We start from the raw sequence: 21,044 nt of genomic DNA, 5'->3' as shown, positions 1-21,044 counted from the left end.
AAAATCTATTTTGTTGCACATATCTGTGATATTTGTTAACGCATAAGTTCGGAAAGGTCCTTTTCTTTCTTTTTATTATGCTTGTTCTGGTTCTGTGAGGCCTCTACAGTCTGTAAGTCTTACAAATGATATTAAGTCAGAATGTGCTTTTTTGGTTTTTTGCATGGTGTCTGTCAGCAGTGGTATTTATGAAGGTATTGGTTTGTTGTAATCTTTTTTACCTTTTAAGGTAAGAATGGTATCGGCATAATATGAATTACTCCAAACCCCAGTTATCTTCATAAACCCTGTAATATACCTTTTCTGCTCTTTCATCAACTCAAGTGAGTACAAACTGACAGAATGTGGACTTACCAAAGAGGAAAATCATCAGAAATCCTTTCTCTAATTCGTTTGGTCTGTGGTAGCAGGGTCTCCTCCTCAAAGGGTGCAACGCTTGTGACAAATAGTTCCTCGCTCTCTTCAGCTCATACTTGTCTTGCCCCCTGAAGTACACAGATGGTTATTTTGTTGGCCTACCTCATCTTGGAGGAAAATCAACAAAAGCGAGTTCAGCAGTCTAGAAAGAAGTTATTTAAAGTCAAATATTGCAGCCATCAGGATGCCTGCTTGTTCTAGAGCCAGGGCTTGTATTCCCTGTTTAAAGGTAAAATGGGAGAGAGACCGAAGCCCCAGTGTCATTGATGTGGGGTAAGTTCTGGCAAAGGGTGAGATAGCATAACCAGCTTCCCCCCTTCTGCCTAGTCCAGCATTTGTCGACTCTTTGCATTTTTTTCCATGTATTATTTCCTACTTTTTTGGTTGTTTTTTTTAGTGTTTTGTTTTTTTTCCGATTGCTTCATTTATCAGTTTGAGACCCTGACTACAAGGAAAACCCTTTTCCCCTTGATTTTGTTTGTCTGCAGCCCGAGAGACGACGACTCCCGCTCGGGGCCGCGGGGCCGGAATCGCTGCGGTGAGCGAGCCTCCATGGAGAATGCGCAGGCAGCAGTGCCCGGGGCGGCTGAGACCTCCCGGCGCTGAGGGGGCGCAGCCGCGGCGCGGGGCGGAAGGAGCAGCGGCTCCTCCCCGCAGAGCCGGAGCTGGGCGGGCGCGGCCCATGGCGGCGCGGCGGGCGGGCCCCGGCGCGGTGAGGGGCCGGTGGGACCGCAGCGGGCGGGGGGCGCGAAGGGCTCCGTGGGGCTGCAGCGCGGGGGCCCGGCTGCGGGCTCGGAGCGCGGTGGGCGCTTGGCCCGCCTGAGCGCTGTTGCTGAAGGGATGCGGCGGGGCGCTCCGCGGCAGCAGCTGCTCCAGGGAGGCGGAGCTGAGGCGCGGGAGCGGAGCACCCTGGTAGCGCAGCGCCTTGGTAGCGCGGCTCCTACATCCCCGCTCCGCTGCCGTGCCCGCCCTGCTGCATGCCGCGGGAAGGCGGAATGTAACCGGCCGCGGGCTGGCACGTGTCTGCCCACCTTTGCTGCGGAAGCAAGCAAGCGTTTCCTCGTTGTGTTTTTCCATATAAATCTCTCAAAAGCTGCAGGCTTTAACAAATCTGTAAAGGCTGCTTCAGTGTTTTTAAACATTTTGGACGTTTAAACCTGTCCTTCTCAGCATCCTGGAGTGGACACCCGGGAAGTTGGGTAGTTCGTTTTTCCCCTGAGTTTCCTGGTGTGTCCCGCTGTCTTGTGGCTCAGGTGTGCAAACACGGGATTTGACCGAGGCAGCGGCTGCCTGGTTTGTGCGAGTCTCTCGGGGGCGCGTTGCAGCACTCAGCGGCTCTTCTGTTCATAACAAAATGTCCACTGGGGACCTGTCCCCAAACTCACCCATCTGTGAAATTTGGCGCGAGTTACTTCAGACTCTGTGAAACTGCAAATAGACCAAAGCTGATACCTCTATGGCAGAGCTGGGGACTGTCCCACAGATGGACAGATGAGTATTCACGACTGGCTGCTTGCATGTGGTTTCATGTGTTGCAAGGAACAAGCGATACAGAAATCAATGCACTTGTGCCAGTTGTTTTGTAGAAGGTAATAAAACAAAGGTACTACAGAGTACAGAATTACTACTGCATAGGCAGTGAATGCTGTGTAAAAGGTTTGTGGCTTTTGTTTATGGGATTTTTAGCTTTTAGGTTTTTTAAATACCAAGTATCTTAAACATTTAATATTTATTGCCACTAGAATGTTGGAAACAATAAAGCAATGAGATCTGACCTTTACCAATATTTCTTTTTCTTATGGTGTACCAGTATAGTGTGACCAGTCCCCACCGGTTTGCTGGGTGCCACTTGGGGTGTGCAGTTCTCTACCTGTGTAAATGGCACTTGCTGTTAGTCTTCAGCATGGCCAAAATCCAAGTGAGAGATTTGAGGTCTAATCCCACAAACCCTTCCTTGCATGAGGCATTTCACTTGCTTTGGGTAAACAAACCAGTGTAAAATTTGCTTATAGGAACCTGTACCAGCATGCAGAGTCAAGGTTGTTTTAGTGCAAGTAATATTTGCTGCCATTGAACAACCTGCCCTTGTTTCAGAAGGGAGTAGTACTGGGTCCTGACCCAGGGGCAGGAGGGTTCACATCCAGCTAATCCTGGCTGCCTGAAGTTTATTTTTAGTTCAGAATTAGCTGAGGTTCAATGTGAGCAGTGTGAGGGAGCATAGACCAGTTCACAGTGCCTCTTTCAGGGAAGGACTTCAAATGATATGGGAAAGAAACAAGTGGTAAGTTTGTGGATCCTCAAGTCTTAACAGTTTTACTGACCTTTTTATTTCTGGTATCTGAATTTCCTGAGGAAATACTTATTTGTGTGTATTCTTTCAGTATAATTGTGTAGTACAAAATCTGAAAGTTAACTCCTTTTTCTAGAGGAGAGAAAGGTACAAGTTCAGTTTCAGATTATCAGGAGATACTTCTAGATTTTAGGTGTTTGACCTGCAGGTAAATATGTTCAAAATTATATGGAAAAATAACATTTTATAATATCTATAAGTATTTTTGTAAGCGAGCTTATTTCCTATTGTTGTTTTTATTATTGTTCAGAATTTGCATCTTCATTAACAGAAAATAGCTCATGTTGTATGCTGTACTATTATATTGAATGTATAAATTATTGCAGTATTTTATATTTAAATAGAATTATTATTTTTATATATTTATATACTTACTTTTATTATATTTTTATTTGTTTTATTTATTATATTTACTTTTTATAATTATTTTATAATATTTGTTTATTTATTATATTTATTTTTATTTTATTATTATTTATTATATATGTATATATCATTATTATTATATATTTAAATAGAATTATTACTAATAAGCTTTCTAATGAAAGTGGTACCTTACATAAAAAGGTGAAAATTATTGAAGCTGAAATGCAAGCTGTGCCTCACACAGAGGTTAGTTGTATGTTCCTACTGCAGTGCCCATCGGAACTCTGGTAAAGGCATATTATTCCAGCATCTTTTACCTCATGCTTTTATGTAGTATCTCCATTAGGGATGTTTGGCCATTTAGGAGGTATACAAAGCAAAACTTACCTTAGATGTCCTGATCTGAAGGTGTTTTCTGAGAGGTCATTTCATACTGGCAGAAGTTGACTTTTTCTCTCTCTTGCCTTTCAGTGTCCGCCTCGTGCCCTTCCTCCAGTGCCAAGGTAAAATCTTTGCATTCTGTGGAACTGGTCATGATGCTGTGCTGCAGATTTTGAAAGTAACAACATCAGGAGAAATAAGTCTGATAAATATCTCAGTAGTAAAATTGCTTATCTTGCTAATTTATTGTCCCAAAATGCTTTACAAGGAATGCAAAGCATTTTAAAGTTTTATAGAAGCCAAGAAATTTTACCATATTGCCTCAGTTTTAATACTCATGAGAGATAAACTCTCTAAAAACTTGTAGACAAATATTCCAGTTTTAATGTCTAGTATAGTTTAATTGTTGTCTGTTTTAATCTCTTCTTCCTCTGTCTTTCTTTTATTTTGTCTTCTTTAGTTTATTTGAATCATAAATCCTTTACACCAGGATTTTCTCGAATTAGGCTAGATATTTTTTCATAGGGATTTAGGTATCTATTAGTTTGATGTAGTATAGGGAAAAAAATTGGGCTTTTTTTCAGTGTCAGAGGAAAAGCAATTGTATAATTTTTATGAGATGGTACTTCAGAATTCCTTCAAAGTACCTGCAAGTAAATGTGATGCTTATGATTGTTGACATAAGTGTCATGCTAGTCTCTTTTTACTGATGTATGGGCTCAAATGTTTCATAACTTTTGTTGGTTTGTTATATACCAGGCAGTAAGACAAGTTTTAATTAGCCAGGTGATTAAAGCTTTTAATCTGATCCACAGCTAGCCAATCAAGAACTTGTGCACAGTCACCAACAAAGTGTTGAATCTTGCTGATTGCTTCATACCCTTAACTCTGTTATACACAACTGCTCATAAAGAGGAGGGGGGATAAGGAAATTAACCATAAAAGCAGCAGTGTGAATTTCACAGTTGTGAATTGTAATTGATTCAACATTAACTTTCTTTCCATCTTTTTACACTGCTTGTCAACAACTTTTCTTCTTCAATATGAAGTGGAAGCCAAGGTGAGTTGTTAAAGAGAACTGTAAACATTGGTAGAATCTTTTGGTGCCACTCATTCTCTCTTTAAAGACAGGACTTTCTGAGCCTTGTACTTTCCCTAAATGCAGGCTGATTGTTTAAACTGGACACTTGTGCATTGTTAGAACTGTTCTTTTTCTTCGCTCTCTTTACTGTTTGCTATTTTCATCAAGGTAACTGAAATGTGCTTAAACAATAAGTTTATTTTTCAGAGCATTATTCAGAGTATTTCAGTTCATCACCTAATACACATGCATGTGTGTATTGAGCCTTTGCTGCACATAACTGCACAAGACTTCTTACCTTGATTTCTTACCCTGTTTTCCTACCATCTTCTGTATTCCTCCTCCTTGTGTGAACTGGTGAATTGCCATCTTACATGTAAAAACAAAGGATGTCATCATTTGTAAAAAGGAATCTATTTCTTAACTTGCAATAGGATGGCTGTTAAAAAAAGAAAATGGAGTTTTCTCCTTGCTGTGCACCTATATTTCTGTTTTATGTTATGTAGATGAAATTCCACTCAGTCGTCCCAAAAAAAGGAAACCCAAAGGAAAGACTCCATTAGGTAAGGTCCTGCCTAGACTGAAAACTGTTCTTTTATTCCTGCAATTTTTTCCTTTCTAACTTCTTTGCATAATTCATTAAACAGACATTTCCAGCTGTAAGCTGCTTACATGTAATGTGTTAAGCACTTGAATTTTTGAATGAACTAAGATAAAACTCATTTAGCAGTCTGGTTCAATTTCAGTCTTTGGCCAAATAAAATCACAAGTTAATCATTCCATTATCACTGAAGGATTGACTGTAAAAGATTATTAGTATGAGAGCTTTGTGTTTTTACAGGGAGCAGATCTGCAGAACAAATATATTGTTTTAAGCAAGATTGTAAGTCTGATCTATTTTGATAAAGCAGAACATGTTAATAGAATCTAGAGGATTTCTGTAACCAGTTGACCTGCATCCATGTAAAAGATTGATGAGTAAACTTCCTTTATTTGCTTAAAAGTTAGGCCTCATAACAGACCTTTAAAAGCAACAAGTAGAGTTGTTGCCAGCAGGATATCCTAAGGATTAAGTTTTGTTTACTGTTGTTTCCAGTGAACTAGTGCCAAGTACACCTTTTGCCATTACTTTGCTGGTTAATTTTGCATTTTTGCACAATAAAGGTTTATAAAAGGTGGGTAAACCTGAGTTTGAAGTAGAAACAAAGTTGTTACCATAAAAATTGCAGTCCTTGAAGGTGCTATTAAAAAACAGGTGTGATATAAAATGGAGAAATATTTTTTTCTTTCTACATCTGATCATGCAAGTTGATGCTACTGCAGCATAATATGAATTAATATTAACCCCTCATGGAAATATAATTCCTCCAAAGGATTATAGTTCATATCTCAGACTGGAGTAAATATCTTTCAGTGGATGTTTTTCTGCTCCTTCTTTATTCTTGTGCTCTATGTTTAGCATTTAAATTTTCCATTGATGCGATGCCATTTTGCCTTAGCCCATATCTGTGTGGATCACCTTGTAATAAACTTAATTTTTTTCTTGGCTCTTGCATTATAATCTTTGCACATAGAAAAGAGAAATATAGAAGTGTAGTTCTTTGCAGTGATGGATTCTTTTCAGGCAGACCTCTTCTGTATGCCCAAATGGGAATTGTGCTACTTCTTGGATACTTCAGTTCCCTCCTGAGCATGAAACTGTTAGAGTGAAAAAATACCTTTGTATATTTCTACTTCTCATCATTGATACCCAACTCTTATATATTCCTATAGCCAATGCATTTTCATCTCAGTTGTTGCTCAGCTGGCACTTTTCTCTTGCCTGTTTCCCAGTGGCTCTGAGTTCAGGCTGGGTCTTTTGCTGTGGTTTTTAGATGGCATTGTGCCAGCAGCGGTTCGTCGGCAGTCTGAGAGCAGCGAGCCCCTGACTCCTGAACCGCCCGATGCCCCACCTCAGAGGAAACGCAAGAAGAAGAAAGTACCTACAGGTATGTGAGATAGTTGTAGATGGGAAAGAGCAGTAAATAAAACTTGGGAACACAGAAATATTATTGGAGACACAGAAATATGATTTAGGTTTAAAACATTTCATGTGCTTTTTTACCTCAAACAGCTGAAAGTAATCTCTGGGTGAGTGGTATCTTAGAGTTTCACTTTCTGGTTTCAGATTTCATAGGGTACAAACCTCCATGAAAATAATGGATATACAGTTTTGAAAATTATATTATACTTTATATCATTCTAAGCTCAGATCAAAGTTTTTTTGGCCACTCTTTTTATATAATAACTATTTAGATATTTAGGTAAATGTATTTCCATTTTTATGAAAGCTCTGAAACTTTTATGTTGAGTTGGGTTTTTTTTTCATCTTCAGATTCTGAGACCTCTTTTACCCAGCAAAATGTGGCATCCCTATTTCAGAATGGAAATGGCATGGATGTCCCTGAAGCTGAAGGAACGGTGATCCGCAAACAGAGAAAAAGAACAAAGTGAGACAAAATTAGTATAGCTCATAATCTGGAGTAACTGTGACAGTGAATGTGGCTGAGGAGTATTTTACATTATCCTTTGACAAAAATGTAACATCTTGAAGCCCACAATAGCATTCAGCTGGTGTACAGTTCTTTCCAGGGTTAAGATCTAACTTTTTTTGCTTCTTTGTTCTATGTATACCTGGATGCATCACATATCTAAATACATTTTCATGAGCCTAATAGTTCAGTCACAGACATGAAAAAATTAGAATTTGGAACTGCTTTCTATCATTTTACTATCTTAATTTTATGAAAGTTAGCATTTCTTCCCTATTGTTCAAATATGTTCTAATAGTTAATCTCTTGGTATGGAATTAGTCTTATGGTTTTAGTCAACTAACTCCATGGGAACTTTAGCCCTTAAAATTATAAACAGGGTAATAGTATAGAGGTCACAGCCTGATGGGTTCTCATCAGTCAGGTTAAACATGTTAATTGTCCATAGGAGTCTTTGGATTTTACACATGACCTCCTGTTCCTTCTCCGTCCCACTGTGTGTTCTGTGCCAACAGGAAACCTCGGCCAGCCGAAGTGAGCTCCAATGAGCTGGAAGTGGAGGAGGAAGACATCATTGAAGACGAGCACAGAAAGAGCCCAGATCAGCAGCCTGTGTTTGCTGCTCCCACTGGAATTAGTCAGCCTGTTAGCAAAGTGTTTGTTGAAAAAAATCGTGAGTTCATATTTTGATTTAAGTAACTTAAGAACATTCTTGCAATTAGAAGCAGCATGATTGTGTCTAAAATCCAAATACTGTAGTATTGGGAAGAATTTTTTTTAAAGTTTCCTGAAACAAAATATATTGGATATAAATACACTTAATAATTTTTCAGCAGTGAATGCTGGTGTTGCTGTGCTGCTATATTTGGTTCAGTTTTTTAATTCCATGGTGGGAGTGAAAAAGGTTTCAAAGTACCCAGCTGAGCTTTTTTGACTTAATATTGTCACAGTACCTTGAGAAGAAACTATTACTTTTAAAAAGTCTTTAAGGTGGAAGTTTTTTGCAGGGTGTTCGAGGTTTTGTTTGGGTTTTTTTGTCTCAGGAACACTGAGTAATTTCCCAAAGTGCTTTGCATATTGTTAACTCCATAGCCTGATCCACCAGGATGGACCACTCAGAGGCATCCTGTAACAGTGTAAGCTGACAAAGGGCAGGAAATGGGGAAAAGAAATTTTCTAATTGAAATTCTGATGCTTACAGCTTTTTAACACTAATAATCAGTAATGTAGAAATGATGGTGAAAGGAAACAGAGCTCTCTGAAATGGATTTCCTTATCCTTTCAGGGCGTTTTCAGGCAGCTGACCGTGCAGAATTGATTAAAACCACTGAAAATATCAATGTACTTCTGGATGTGAAGGCTTCGTGGACTACTAGAGATGTTGCCCTCTCAGTGCACCGAAGTTTCAGGTGAAAAATAAATGTTCTGATGTAAATAAACATAAATCAGGGGGTTGTTTTGGGTTATTTTTTTTTCCTCCCTGAAAATTAGTGTCTTTCCTCTATAGTTGTGATGTATTTTTATTTCTTTTGGATATACCTAAAAATGGTGGTTCAGGATTCAACAGGTATAAAGTTATTCAGACCTTTAGCTTTCAATACTAGTTGTCAAGATTATGTATTTCTAGTTTAGACATCACATGGGAAAAACAGCTTATAAAAAATAACCAAGAAACATATTGCAAAGATTCAGACAAAATCTCAATAGCAAGAGGTTGAGCTGATAACCAAAACATCAGTCACCTACAGATATGTGTTAGAAAATAACACTAACTCACCATGTGCATCACCTGAATAAAAATACATGAATTCAGAAAGTTCTCAAAGAAAACTCTTGATTGGTGGGAAAGAGGGAGGAGTGAAATTGCACTGGGGGAATAAGCTTGCACATAATAGCAAAAACATTTTTTTTTTTAATATGTGGTTGTGTTGTGATAGAGAATGGGAAGATAACAGCCATTTTCTTCTGTGGTGTATGTTAGCTGGAAGCCTGGGCTTCCTGCTCAAGCTCTTCCTTAGCAATGAAGACACTGAAAAGATTACCTTGGGGACAAGTTAGAACATGGTGTAAGTGTAAGGGGCAGTGGTCTTGGGAAACTACAGGCAGCCACAAGTGAAAGTATTTGATACCTGTGGCTGTAGTGAAGGGAAGGCAAAACATCTTAGTTTTCTTTAAGTGCTTAGGTTCTGGTGAAGTCTGGTGTGATGGGAGGAAACAGCTCTTGCTCAGAAATTTTTAAACTAGATGAAAAAGCACTCAGAAACAATCCCTGCAGGACCTTGAAAAGCAGGGTTGAACAGATGGATTCATAGGCCTTTTCTATCTATAGCCAATTCAAGATGCTAAAACTGGTCTAATGTTCTTTCCTCCGTTCAGGGTGTTTGGCCTCTTCACCCATGGTTTCCTTGCTGGTTATGCTGTATGGAACATCGTGGTCATCTACATTTTGGCAGGAAATGAGCTTTCCATGGTTTCTAACCTGCTTGAGCAGTATAAGACAATAGCATACCCAGCTCAAAGTTTGTTCTATTTTTTGCTATCTATCAGTACAGTCTCAGCCTTTGACAGGTAAGACATATTTTTAAGTGAAAGGTGTATATATGTAATTTGTGTATATGATGTTCTTTCCTCTTTCTATGGCACATTTTGATTTGCTGTTGATGATTTAATTGATACACTCAAAGAATGATTTTTCATATGGCTTACTAAGCACAGAAGGGGTGTACTTGTGCATCCAGACCTTTGGTACTCATTTCTGTCCAGTGTTTGCACTCTGCTTCAATGTACTGCTACTGCTTGTGGGATCAGGAGGTGACACAAATGCATGAGCTGACCTGTTTTTTGAGGTGGGACTGTGAAGAGGGGTGGAGAACAACAAATGTTTCTATCAGGTTCACTTTTCATATGAATCCATTGCCCAGTCAGGTTTGAAATATAGCTGAATTGACCTGGCTTATCTGGAGTTTCTGTATTACAGATTAAGACTAGGAAAGAAAAGACAGAAGCTCAAAAAAAATAATTGACTAGATTCATGGATGTTACAAATGTTTCTTTTAGTTACAGGTAGGATAAGGCAGGGGAGGGGTTGGTGCTCTGAAAAAAAGTTACTTTTTTCCCTGCAAGGATGGCAGGGAGGAGTCCCAAGTTACTCTCATTTGCTCCTGTAAGCAGTTACATTGGCCAGGACACTGAACTGAATGGCAAGGATTAGAGGGGACAGATGTCCCCAGGTTCTCCCTGTTTCAGAAAGGTCTGAAGTGTGAAACCTCGTGGAACATCCTCCTTTATTTTGGAATTGGCATAATGGGGACCATTGCCACGTGTGTGCAATATAGCTGTATATTAAGGCACTGTTAGAGTGGCAGAAAAAAAGCCTAGCAAAAAGTAAAAGAACAGTAGAATACTATTAGAGGAACAACATCATTGTCCTGCTGGGCTGGGTTAATGACTCTTGATTTTGTTACAGGATTGATCTGGCAAAAGCATCAGTTGCACTGAGGGGCTTTCTTACCCTAGACCCAGCAGCACTAGCTTCTTTCTGTAAGTATTTTGAAGTGGATAGGAAGCTGTCCAGAAAATATGGTAAATGGAAAACTCCTCTGTACTCTTTTTATTGAAATCTTCCTCCCAGGTTATTTTCTGCTTTAGAATAAATTACTTTCTCAGTAGTTGATAACAGCAAAGGCCATAAACACTTTGTTCCGTATTTTTAAAAGCATTTGCAATTGTAGCATTAATGGGGCTGTTAGTGAGATAGTTCTTTTCCATTTCTGAATATGGAACAGAAACCTAACAAAAAAACAAGATGCAAGCTTTGATGTAGCTCATGGATTGCAAAAGTGCAGAAACCAGATTTTGATAGGTCAGGGGAACGTTATAGAAAAGAGAATGAATTAGAGCAGACTATGATTGGAGGCAGTAGAGTGAAAGAAAATGTAGTGATTAATACCGTGTCACAATGAGACAGCATTTTGGGAGTTTATATCTGACACTAGTAATTCCATTTCTTCCAGTGTACTTTGCTGCTCTTATCTTATCCTTAAGCCAGCAGATGACGTGTGACAGAATCAACCTCTACACGCCACCTTCGGAAAATGGCAGTATCTGGTAGGAAACAAGGAACCACCTCTGTTTCATTCTGTCAATTATAACACAGCTCACTTAGGGAGCCTTGTCAAAGTTGCAGATTGAAGAGGTTGTACAAGATCTGTAAGAAAGTATTGATGAAGCATTTTATTTCTGAACCTGCCTTTGAGCTTGTCCTGAATATTTCGTATTTTCACTGAAAAATAAAAACTTAAGGATGAGTTTAGTCATGTTGTTTGCAAATCCATTATACCTCCAATGAGTTGTAATGATGCTGGAAATGTCATCTGACAGGAACCTTAAGAATCTCTTTTGCTTGAGAGTAGAACTCTACTGAGTTGACCATTTTGGGTTCAAGGGCAGGGCGTTCTGTAGACACTCAACACTGTTTTTAAAGGAGTCTGCCACAGGATGCATGGGCTTAGCAGACACAGCTGGCATTTAAATATAAACCATCAATCCATGTTAGGTGATCCCATCCAAAACTGTTACTTTCTGAAGTACCTATTAATGGACTCAAATTCTGGTAGCACAGATTTTTAAAGTAAACCAAGGAGAAGCAGAACAAAAGCATTTATGTGAAAATTTTCTGGTTTGGGCAGTTAGTTTTTGCAGGGGGTGGAGGTTTAGGGTTTCTGTGGTCTTTGGTAATTGTTCTCTTTACCAGGCCTTTGCAGTACAAGACCATCATGATGGTACAAGTAGCTCTCTTTTCATGTCTGGCTTAGCAAACTTGGTTTGATGTTACTCTGCTGCAATTATTATTGTAATATCTGTGCACCAGTGATGACTGATGGTTTGATGTGTCTTTCCCAGGACTGCAGGTACAGAGGCAGAAATTGTTCATTCATGGGTTGTGGTGAATCTCATAGTGTCTGTTCTAGTTGGCACAAGTTGGATCTTCTTAAGTTCCCGACCAGAGCTAGACCACAGTGAAGGTAGGAAACATTAATAGGTAAAATGTTGTTTATTCAAGTTGTTGGTTGTTTTTATCTGCTGTGCTCTGCATTTGGTGTTCAAGAGCAGTCCTGAGAATTTTGTGACTGAGGATAAACAAGTATCTCCTAGCAACCTTTCACAGCAGATGGTTCTTAGGATGCTGGTGTCTGTGTTTGGTATTATAAACATTAATTTAAAAAGAAAAGTTTTATTTGTTCTGTCTGAAGCAACATGAATTTTGAAACATTACAGAATGTCTCTTTCCAATGAGGAAAAAAATAATTTAAAATACTTTAACAGTATTTTAAATGTGTTTATTCTACTTGTGTCTTAGAAAATTCCCTAATGTTAATAATGTTCCTTCTGCAAGTGCTAAATGAGTTACAAGTTCAGTAGTATTTCCAGTGTGTCATTGCAGTAGTTTTGGGAACTTCCTAGCTTTGAAAAGGGAGTTTGTGCTTGCAGAACAGGACTTCAAATGAGGACTGCTTGTGCTGGTCCAGGCTGGAGGAGAGGGAAGCAAGTTCTTCTCATGGAAGAAACTTGGCTAGAAACTGGGCCTTCTTTTTTTGTTCTGCCTGGGATCCAAAAGGTGTGTCCTAACTCAGCATTCCTGTCAAGTGTGTGCAGCCTGTCACTTGGAGGTGTGCTGTACACAAAAATCCTAAGTTGCAACTTAAAAGTCAACAGGTATCCTAAGAACACCATGAATTGAAGCACAGATTAGTGTTTGGGAGGCTGAGGATTCAACATGCCTCTTCAAATTACTTTTAATGTATGGGTGTCGGTATTTCAGCTGGCTCCAATTAACATGTTTATTTCTAATAAATAATGAGTTTAAAAACCCCAAACAACTAAATGGCAGCCTTTACAGGCCTCAATGGTAAAATTTATAATAGATGCTCAAATCATATTTAAAACCCATAAATAATAAAGACTTACTCAAGGAATCCAGTGGCAGAATTTTACTCAGGTTTTGATTAAATTTTTTGATACTTACATGTGCCCACTAAGATTGGAAAACCACCTTGGAAATTTCTATAGAGAAATTCATTAGTACTTATTCCAAATAGCAGAGAAAATTTAGTCTGCTAAGGGTGGGATATGCTAACTTAACACTGTGAGACACAGAGCAAAGACTTCTAAAAATTAACAAGTCTCTAAACATGTCTTCCTTGCTGAGTCTGACACTCAAAATTTTAACAATCTCTTAATCTAATTCCAAGTTGTGTTTCAGTGTCCATGTTGAATGCACGATGGCACTGCACATGATCAACTGCTAACATTGTCACCAATTCTGTCAATTTTGGGGAGCAGCAATAGTTTTCTAAAACCATTGGTGGCCCTTGCCATCGCTGAGTTGTTGATGCTATGATTGGGATGAAAAGCAGGAGGCTTGGGGGAATGCCAGGGTACTTTTCAGGAATAATGGAATTGTATTCAGGTGAACGTTTTCAAAGAAACCATAGTTCTTTCCTTTCTCTTTTAGAATGGATGTTTCATTCTGAAATTGAGGAATTTCCTCACCGAGATATCATACCCAGAGTCCAGCCATAATGTGGAACAAGAATCTGCATATATCGTAGCTGTGACTGATGGCTCAACATGTTGTGTATTATAGCTTTGTATTACAATTTTCATAAAGAAAAAAAGTATTTTTATATTGTATATATTTTATGTTGATCTTTTTATGTATGTTACAGTTTCCAAATGTGATTGAAAACTTTTATACTTTTGCTTTTTATTTTACAAAGTAGATGATCCCTAGTTCATGAAGTCAAGGTGATTTTGTAAATACTGCTATCTACATAGCCAAAGACACTAGAGGGATGTAGATCAGGTGTTCATTGCTTTTTTTGACTGCTGTACAGTCTTCAACAACCTGCTTTTGTTATTAATGCAAACAGCAGTTAGCTTATCTGATTTGGTTAAACATTTTCTAGAGATTAAAAAGAAAAATCTTTCAACAAAAGTAGTCTAAGGAAAATTTAGAACAGAGTTAGGAAACATAAGCCCCACCAAGTTAGTAATCTTAAAATAATCTAATTTGTCATAAGATATTTTTCTAGAATAAAAGATTAAATTGACAGGGATTTTGTATAATAATCCATAAAAGAGGCCACTTTTTTATCTTCATTTAGTTCTCTTGACAAAAATCTTGATAATAACAAGTTCTTACAGGCTGATATAGATACAAGACAAAGAAGTTTTAATGTTGGAACATTCTGTCAGTTAAGTACATCTTCTCATCAAACCAGGGTGCTTTTGTGCTGCCACCAGGATGTACCCGTGTCCTGTAATTTCTCAACAGTCAGGAAGTGTAACTATTCAAAGGCCACTCACAAGAACAGTGTTCTGATTTCTCCTTAGCTGGTACGGCAAGAGCAATCTTTTTTTTTTCATTGCTCTTTCTAAACAAACTTGGATTTCATAGATGTTAAAAATGTTCCTACTCCCACCTATTTTGATGGAGATTGTTTTCTGCCAAATTGTTGTTTTGTGTTGGGATAGAATGGGAAACTTCTTCCTAAAATTACAAGAAAATGCTTATTAAATCAACCCAAAAGGTCTGCAGCAACCCACCTTCCATGCAGTGACATAGTAATTGTGGCAGGTAATGGGTTTTGCTGATGAGAAGCAACATTCTTTTTCATTTACATTAAAGTGGCAAAATAAAAGCATTGCAGATGTGAATAAATACAGATGTATTGGAGAATGAAACAATCTCTTTAGAAGACACAGACAAGGTCTAGTTTGAAAACCATTCATCAAGAAAATATCACCTAAAGCCCAAAACATGTTTGTATGTGCTACTTAGCATATAATGATTTTGCCTTGTTTGATTTAATAAGGGTGTCTATGGGTGGCTGTAAAATGGGTGCACTTGTCAAAGTTCACTAAAGAATTACTGATCTTTTTTAGTAGTGAAGTTGAGAGTAGCCAGATAAGACTTGAAAGGAAATGTCAAAGAGCTTTCTGTGCTAACTTTGTGCTGTTACCTGAGTTGCTTCAAAACAAACATGGGAACGTGAATAACTAGGGCTTGTTGCTGCCCTGTTGAGGCACAGTGTTCTCCTGTGTCCATTCAGCAAACTTTAGTTATTCAGAAATTCAGTGTTCATCACAGCTTTAAAATTTCGTGGTGATCTTGTCAGAAAGGAAAAAGACATCTACAAGAATTAAAGGATGTTCTACAGCTGTTGGCTGCATTTTGAGGCATTCAGTTTGCTGTGGGAAGGAGCCCTTAGCCTTTTTTGTAAATTGTAGTGGCTCTTGTGTCTATATTTTTGTAAAACTAGAGCTGAATTACAGCTGGCACTGCATTGTACATTAAAATGGAGAGATGCAGGGTGCTGGTCTCCTTCAGTTGTGCACTGGATGTTCTTGACATGATTTGGCTGTAGGAGATGAGGGATGAGACAGGAAGTGTTCCCATACAGTTTGCCACCACACATTTTCTCCTGATGTTAAAGTGTTCGCTTGCAGAGTCACTGACCTCCTGAAGATGAGATTATTAATGGCATGGCTGCATGACATTTCTTTCATCTTGGTATGGTCAGAAGTATAATTTTGCCCTTAAAATATGGAGCTCAGCAGAAGTTTGCTAAGGCATCACATCAGTACAGGAAAAACTTGGATAACATCACTGCTTGATTTCTGCTATTAACACTAGGAACTGGCCAACTATCCCTTAGACAAAGTGATGCCAGCCAAGGGCCAGATTCATTCTTAATGTGAAATAGGGTAGTTTTTATATGGTTGAGCAGGGATTCAATTAGTGAACTTAACATGATAAGTACTTCAAGCCAAGCTTGCCTTTCCAGTGTGTATTTGTAGGAGGGTCTGAGTATAGCCATATTTAAATTAATGAGTTTTGAGGTTGCCATATAAAAAGCACAATAAACAGTTTGATGGGTAATTGTCTATTTTACAAAATACTTTTCATTCCATTAAGCCTCACAGTGGAATATGAGCTTTTTTTTTTTTTAGTTTCTTGGAACTTCTTAGAATAAGTTTACAAAATAGATGTTTCATTCTAGAACATGCAATATTTGTAGAAGCCTTAACTGAGATGTCTTTGTGCATTTCTATATCGTTTTTAATGCATTTGTGGTAATGAAAAAAGTTTTCAAATATGTTGGTGCCAAGTTCTTGTTTTTACATATATGAAACAATTAAACAATTGCTGTAAACTAGCTAGAAATGATGGTACTACTTTGTCTTGTTTCCCGTTGTTCAGTCTGTTTAAAATAAATCAGTCTGTCTGAGGATTTGGGATGGGAGGCTGAGGGGCTGTCTGGGGCTGCTCCAGAGCATTGAGTGGAAAAAGGCTCACATAGCCTGATCAGAGGCTGGGCTCCAAGGCTAAACTGTTTTAATTACTTAAATTGTTCTAGTAATTTAATATTTGGTTAATTTCGACTTGGTTTAAACGTTACTCTCTCAAGGCAGTTTTCTCAACATGAAGCCAGGGGACATTGACTTGCAGAGCGTCTTTTTAAAGTAGTTTTGGTATTGCTGAGGTAAACTTTAGGAGGGTTATGATTATGTGACAATTACTCGCGTCCATGTTTCCAGCAGAATTAATTTAAATGACTGAAGACTTTGGGAGATCAGAGAAAACCATCAGGTAAATACCGACAGCTAAGCCTAAGCCTTACCTTCCTTTTTCCTACCTTACTCTTCCTTTTTCCTCATAACGGTGTGGAAGGTGCTATTGCATTCCTCAGGGTGGCTGTGCTTGAAACTACTGTGTAAGTCCACAGACACTTAGAGGAAGTGTTTTCCCTGGGTGTTAGTGCTGTGCTGTGCCCCCGGGGCTGCTCGCTCCCTTCACGGAGGGCAGGAAGGACTGCCAGCCGGTTGCTGCGTCTGGGGACAGGTGCTTTAGATGTTTTTTCCTGCCGTGTGTCGCCCTCCCGTCCCCGTGAGTTCATTTGCCGAGCAGCTTGTCCGCCGCGGTCGCCCCGCTCCCCTCAGCCCTGTCAGCCCCGCTCCCCTCAGCCCTGTCAGCCCTGTCAGCCCCACACACCCCGCTCCCCTCAGCCCTGCCCGTCCCGGTCACTCCGCTCCCCTCAGCCCTGCCATTCCCGCACACCCCGCTCCCCTCAGCCCTGTCATTCCCGCACACCCCGCTCCCCTCAGCCCTTTCAGCCCCGCACACCCCGCTCCCCTCAGCCCTGTCAGCCCCGCACACCCCGCTCCCCTCAGCCCTTTCAGCCCCGCACACCCCGCTCCCCTCAGCCCTGTCAGCCCCGCACACCCCGCTCCCCTCAGCCCTGTCAGCCCTGTCAACCCCGCACACCCCGCTCAACCTCAGCCCTGTCAGCCCCGCACACCCCGCTCCCCTCAGCCCTGTCAGCGCCGCACACCCCGCTCCCCTCAGCCCCGCACACCCCGCTCCCCTCAGCCGTTTTCCCGCCCTGCCCTCGCGGGCAGCAGTAACGCCGCCAGGGGGCGGTGGCGGCGCCGCCATATCGGACTCGGCCTGAGGGAAGCGGCCTCGGTGATTTGTGGCACTGCGATCTAAATGGGAAACCCAGTCAAAAAGAAAAAAATTCCCACGTTCGCCTCCACTGAACCAAGCTGTTCGCTTTAATAATTCAGTATTTGAAGTTTACGTCACCTTTTCTTCTAACTAGAAGTTGTAGAGCCCTCCTTAGCTGAAAATTCCCTGCAGTTTTCGTGTACTGTATTCACTAAAATAGCCGAGGGAGCACAGCCATTCAGACGGACACAGGCAGGCCTCGAACAGTGATACAGAGACAAAAAGCAAGATCTTCTCGTGGATAAAAGTCCACACCCACTGCCAGATATAATAGTTAATCCCCGTAGTAAAAATAAACACATTAAATTCCTTTTAGGGATGAGGAGACGCTTCTCCACCCCTTCTCACCCCAACAACAAGCAAATAAAACTCAGAACTCAAAACAACCCTCCCAAAAATCCCAAAACAAACCAACCACCAACCACATTTGAAAAAAAAAAACCCCAAACTGTACCGTTTAAATTGTTAAAAAGTGTCACAGTAAAAGAGTATGGACCAAGCCTGAAACAGTAAAATTCTTCAATTTTAAATGCTTGTGATGCTGATATTCAAGCAGAGCACCTTTATAGGCCATGGCTCACCAAACTGCCCAAAATGTGTCATTTTACAAGTCCAGCAAAAGGAAAAAGAGAAGTTGGCAAAAAAATCCGGACTGGAAGTCAAAAAGAAGCAATGTAGAGAAACGTGCACCAACATCTGGGTCAATTATTACTAAATATGGTGTTTAGGAAGGAAAACCAAACCACTTTGTCTTCAAAACTAGTTTGAGGAAATCTAGTAAGGCTGTGAAGAAAAATCATGGAAAGTATGCTGAACCACTTTTTTCAACGTGACATGCTGTAGGCTCCAAGGACTCAAAATCATGTGTTCTCCCATGACAAGGAAAACTTGAAGCAGAAAAAGGAGTGGGAAAAAGAACATGACAGCCAGCCAAATATATCATTCCACAAGTCTGTGATGGCTACTGCAGAACAACAGCCACCTCAAACCAGGAAAGCATTTAAAGAAATCTCGCCTATAACTGACTTGCCGGATTTCACATGGGAAAAAGAGATTTACCTGTAAGAATATCTTCTTTTGACTGCATGAAATATGAGAATTAGAAAGATAATTAATATTGAATATAGAATAAACAAACTTTAAAATAAAATCTAGTAGATAAACTCAGTATCGATACTGTTGACCCATATGTCTTGTAAATTTTGACAAAACAGAGGAAAACCTCTGCATCCTGCCAGACTCCATTGCAGATGTATTTCCTGAGAGGTCAACTGAATTCCATGAATCTGGGTATGAAGGTAAATCTAGCAATAATGGTGCATTCTATAATCTTATCTAAAAATAAAACCACCACGTGATTGCAGATAACTTCATATGGGCCTTTTGGGCTTTTTTGCAGAAGTTTCTGGGGCTTTCAGATAAGAAACAAACATATATGTAACTAATTTATAGAGCAGAACTAGTTGTTTTCATCTGAGAATTATTAAGGTTTCCACCGGCACCTGTTTAAGCCTAATATTCTTTCCTTCATCCTATCTCAAGTATCTTGAGAGATTTAATTACGTAAAATACCAAATGTTATTTTGTTGCCAGGTTATTAGTAGACCACCTCAATTTTCAGTGGTTTTTATTTTTATAAACTCAAGCCTTTGTCTGTTACATCCAATTGTTTCATTTCATAGTCTGGCTCTTAAAGTCCTTTTGAGGTCTGTTGTAATGTGGACTGTTTCTGAATTTTAGATTTTTTTCCTCATTCATACAGGATAGGGATGGCCATCATTAGGACAGGTCATTACTGCCTGCTACCTTAGATGTTTCAGGGGTTTATTAGACAAGCTAATATACTTCAGGAAAGCTACTTAATAGCATTAAAGGCAGGGTATATAAGTCGCTTGCTTTGCTACCTGCCTCTTGTCAAGAGAGGTTCAGGACAACGTTTTTCAAATGCTTTCCTGTATTTTTACCCATCCTCTAGATTAACAACAACTTTGATACCACTTGAAGAGAAGGAGAGGGGTAGGGAAAAGAGAAAGTAAGGTGAAACTCCATAATTAAAAAAAAAAAAAAATCTGTTCTTCAAGTGGAAGAAACTATTCTCTCTTCATTGGGTATTTGTTGCATTGAGACCCTTTAAAGTGAGGAATTCATGTATCAGAGCAAGTTGATTCTGAGTAGATCACATTTTTTTCTGTGTTCATCCATTCAGTCATTCACAAAGTGCTGTGGTATCAGACCAAGACAGTGAGACACTCAACAACATTGAGCATATATTCAGGATAATGTTAATTAACAGAAGTTTTCTATTATACTGGTATTTATTTTACATAGTGCTAAATGCTAGCATAACAAAAGGTAAAAAAAAAACCAACCAAAACCTACTTGTGTTGTTTTCACAAGTATTTCAGAAGTAACCAGGCTATAGATTCCTGTTTCATTGGCCATGAGATTTTGCAAATGTATAGGTTTTATAAGCCCCCTTGAAAATACATTACATGGAGCATAAATGCAAGATACTTAGAAATTTCAAGTCCAAGTTCAGTTTTAATTCACATGCTGATAACAAACATCATTGGTATGAGCAAGAGTAAACAAGTGCTCTGAAAAAAAACCACAATCCAACAAAAAACCCTATTGTGCTTAAAACTGTCAGCTTAGAATAGGAAGTCTCTGCAACTCGAATCTTAACAATGCAGATCATGAATCTCAGTTTTTGAAAACTTAACTGTATGCAAAACCTTCAGATTTTCAGAACAATCCTCTCCCAGATCATCCTTTCAGTGACAGGTAGTTGAAACCTTAATAATATGTTTATACATCTTCTTTCCTAACTGATATTTATTTTGCATAATTCTTCAATAGAAAGCATCACAGTTAATGAGCAAAATAATATCAAACCTTTCAGTAAATATAATCCAGGGAGTATTTTCAATTATTTCTGAAGTCACAGTGCCTCTTAATTGCTTTTGTTTGAAGAGACACAGTTGTTGAGCAGCAGTAGTTCCAGACTTGTGAGCTTTTAACTTGAAAAAAAACCTATTTGATTTTCTTCTTAATGTCAGTACAGAAATTGGAACGGTGTTTAGAGATGTTTTTAATTCTTTTCACAGAGAGGGCAGCAAAGTAACTCCACTGGAACACACAGTGGTTTGAATAACTTTGTACTGACATTGTTATTAGTATCCAAATTCATTTTTTATAGGGTCCACAGCACTTGTTGTAAGAGAACCTTGAAAATACTAGCAGTTAAGCTGCCTGAATTTTTTCTGCAAGTTTTAATAGTAGTAATATTTATTCAGAGGTCTGTAATTAAAATATGTAGAACTTCATGTGTGTTCTCACTTATTT

The 21,044-nt window shown here is 39.2% G+C and overlaps 1 protein-coding gene across 1 annotated transcript; it reads left to right on the top strand.

Moving 5' to 3' along the window:
* Positions 1-2,320: 2,320 nt before the first annotated feature.
* On the top strand, positions 2,321-16,347 carry TMEM237 (transmembrane protein 237). Its single transcript, XM_066323287.1, has 13 exons — positions 2,321-2,335; positions 3,605-3,636; positions 4,564-4,574; positions 5,102-5,158; positions 6,470-6,583; positions 6,970-7,084; positions 7,642-7,799; positions 8,412-8,535; positions 9,503-9,694; positions 10,593-10,666; positions 11,140-11,233; positions 12,029-12,150; positions 13,641-16,347. The coding sequence occupies exons 1-13, from the start codon at positions 2,321-2,323 to the stop codon at positions 13,706-13,708; spliced, it is 1,176 nt and encodes a 391-aa protein (XP_066179384.1). The 3' UTR covers positions 13,709-16,347.
* Positions 16,348-21,044: the final 4,697 nt, after the last annotated feature.

Source organism: Sylvia atricapilla, chromosome 7 (genome assembly GCF_009819655.1).
Source record: "Sylvia atricapilla isolate bSylAtr1 chromosome 7, bSylAtr1.pri, whole genome shotgun sequence".
NCBI classification, from domain to species: Eukaryota; Metazoa; Chordata; class Aves; order Passeriformes; family Sylviidae; genus Sylvia; species Sylvia atricapilla.
Note: the sequence above shows the minus strand (reverse complement) of the source record. Positions and strands in the feature narration are given on the sequence as shown.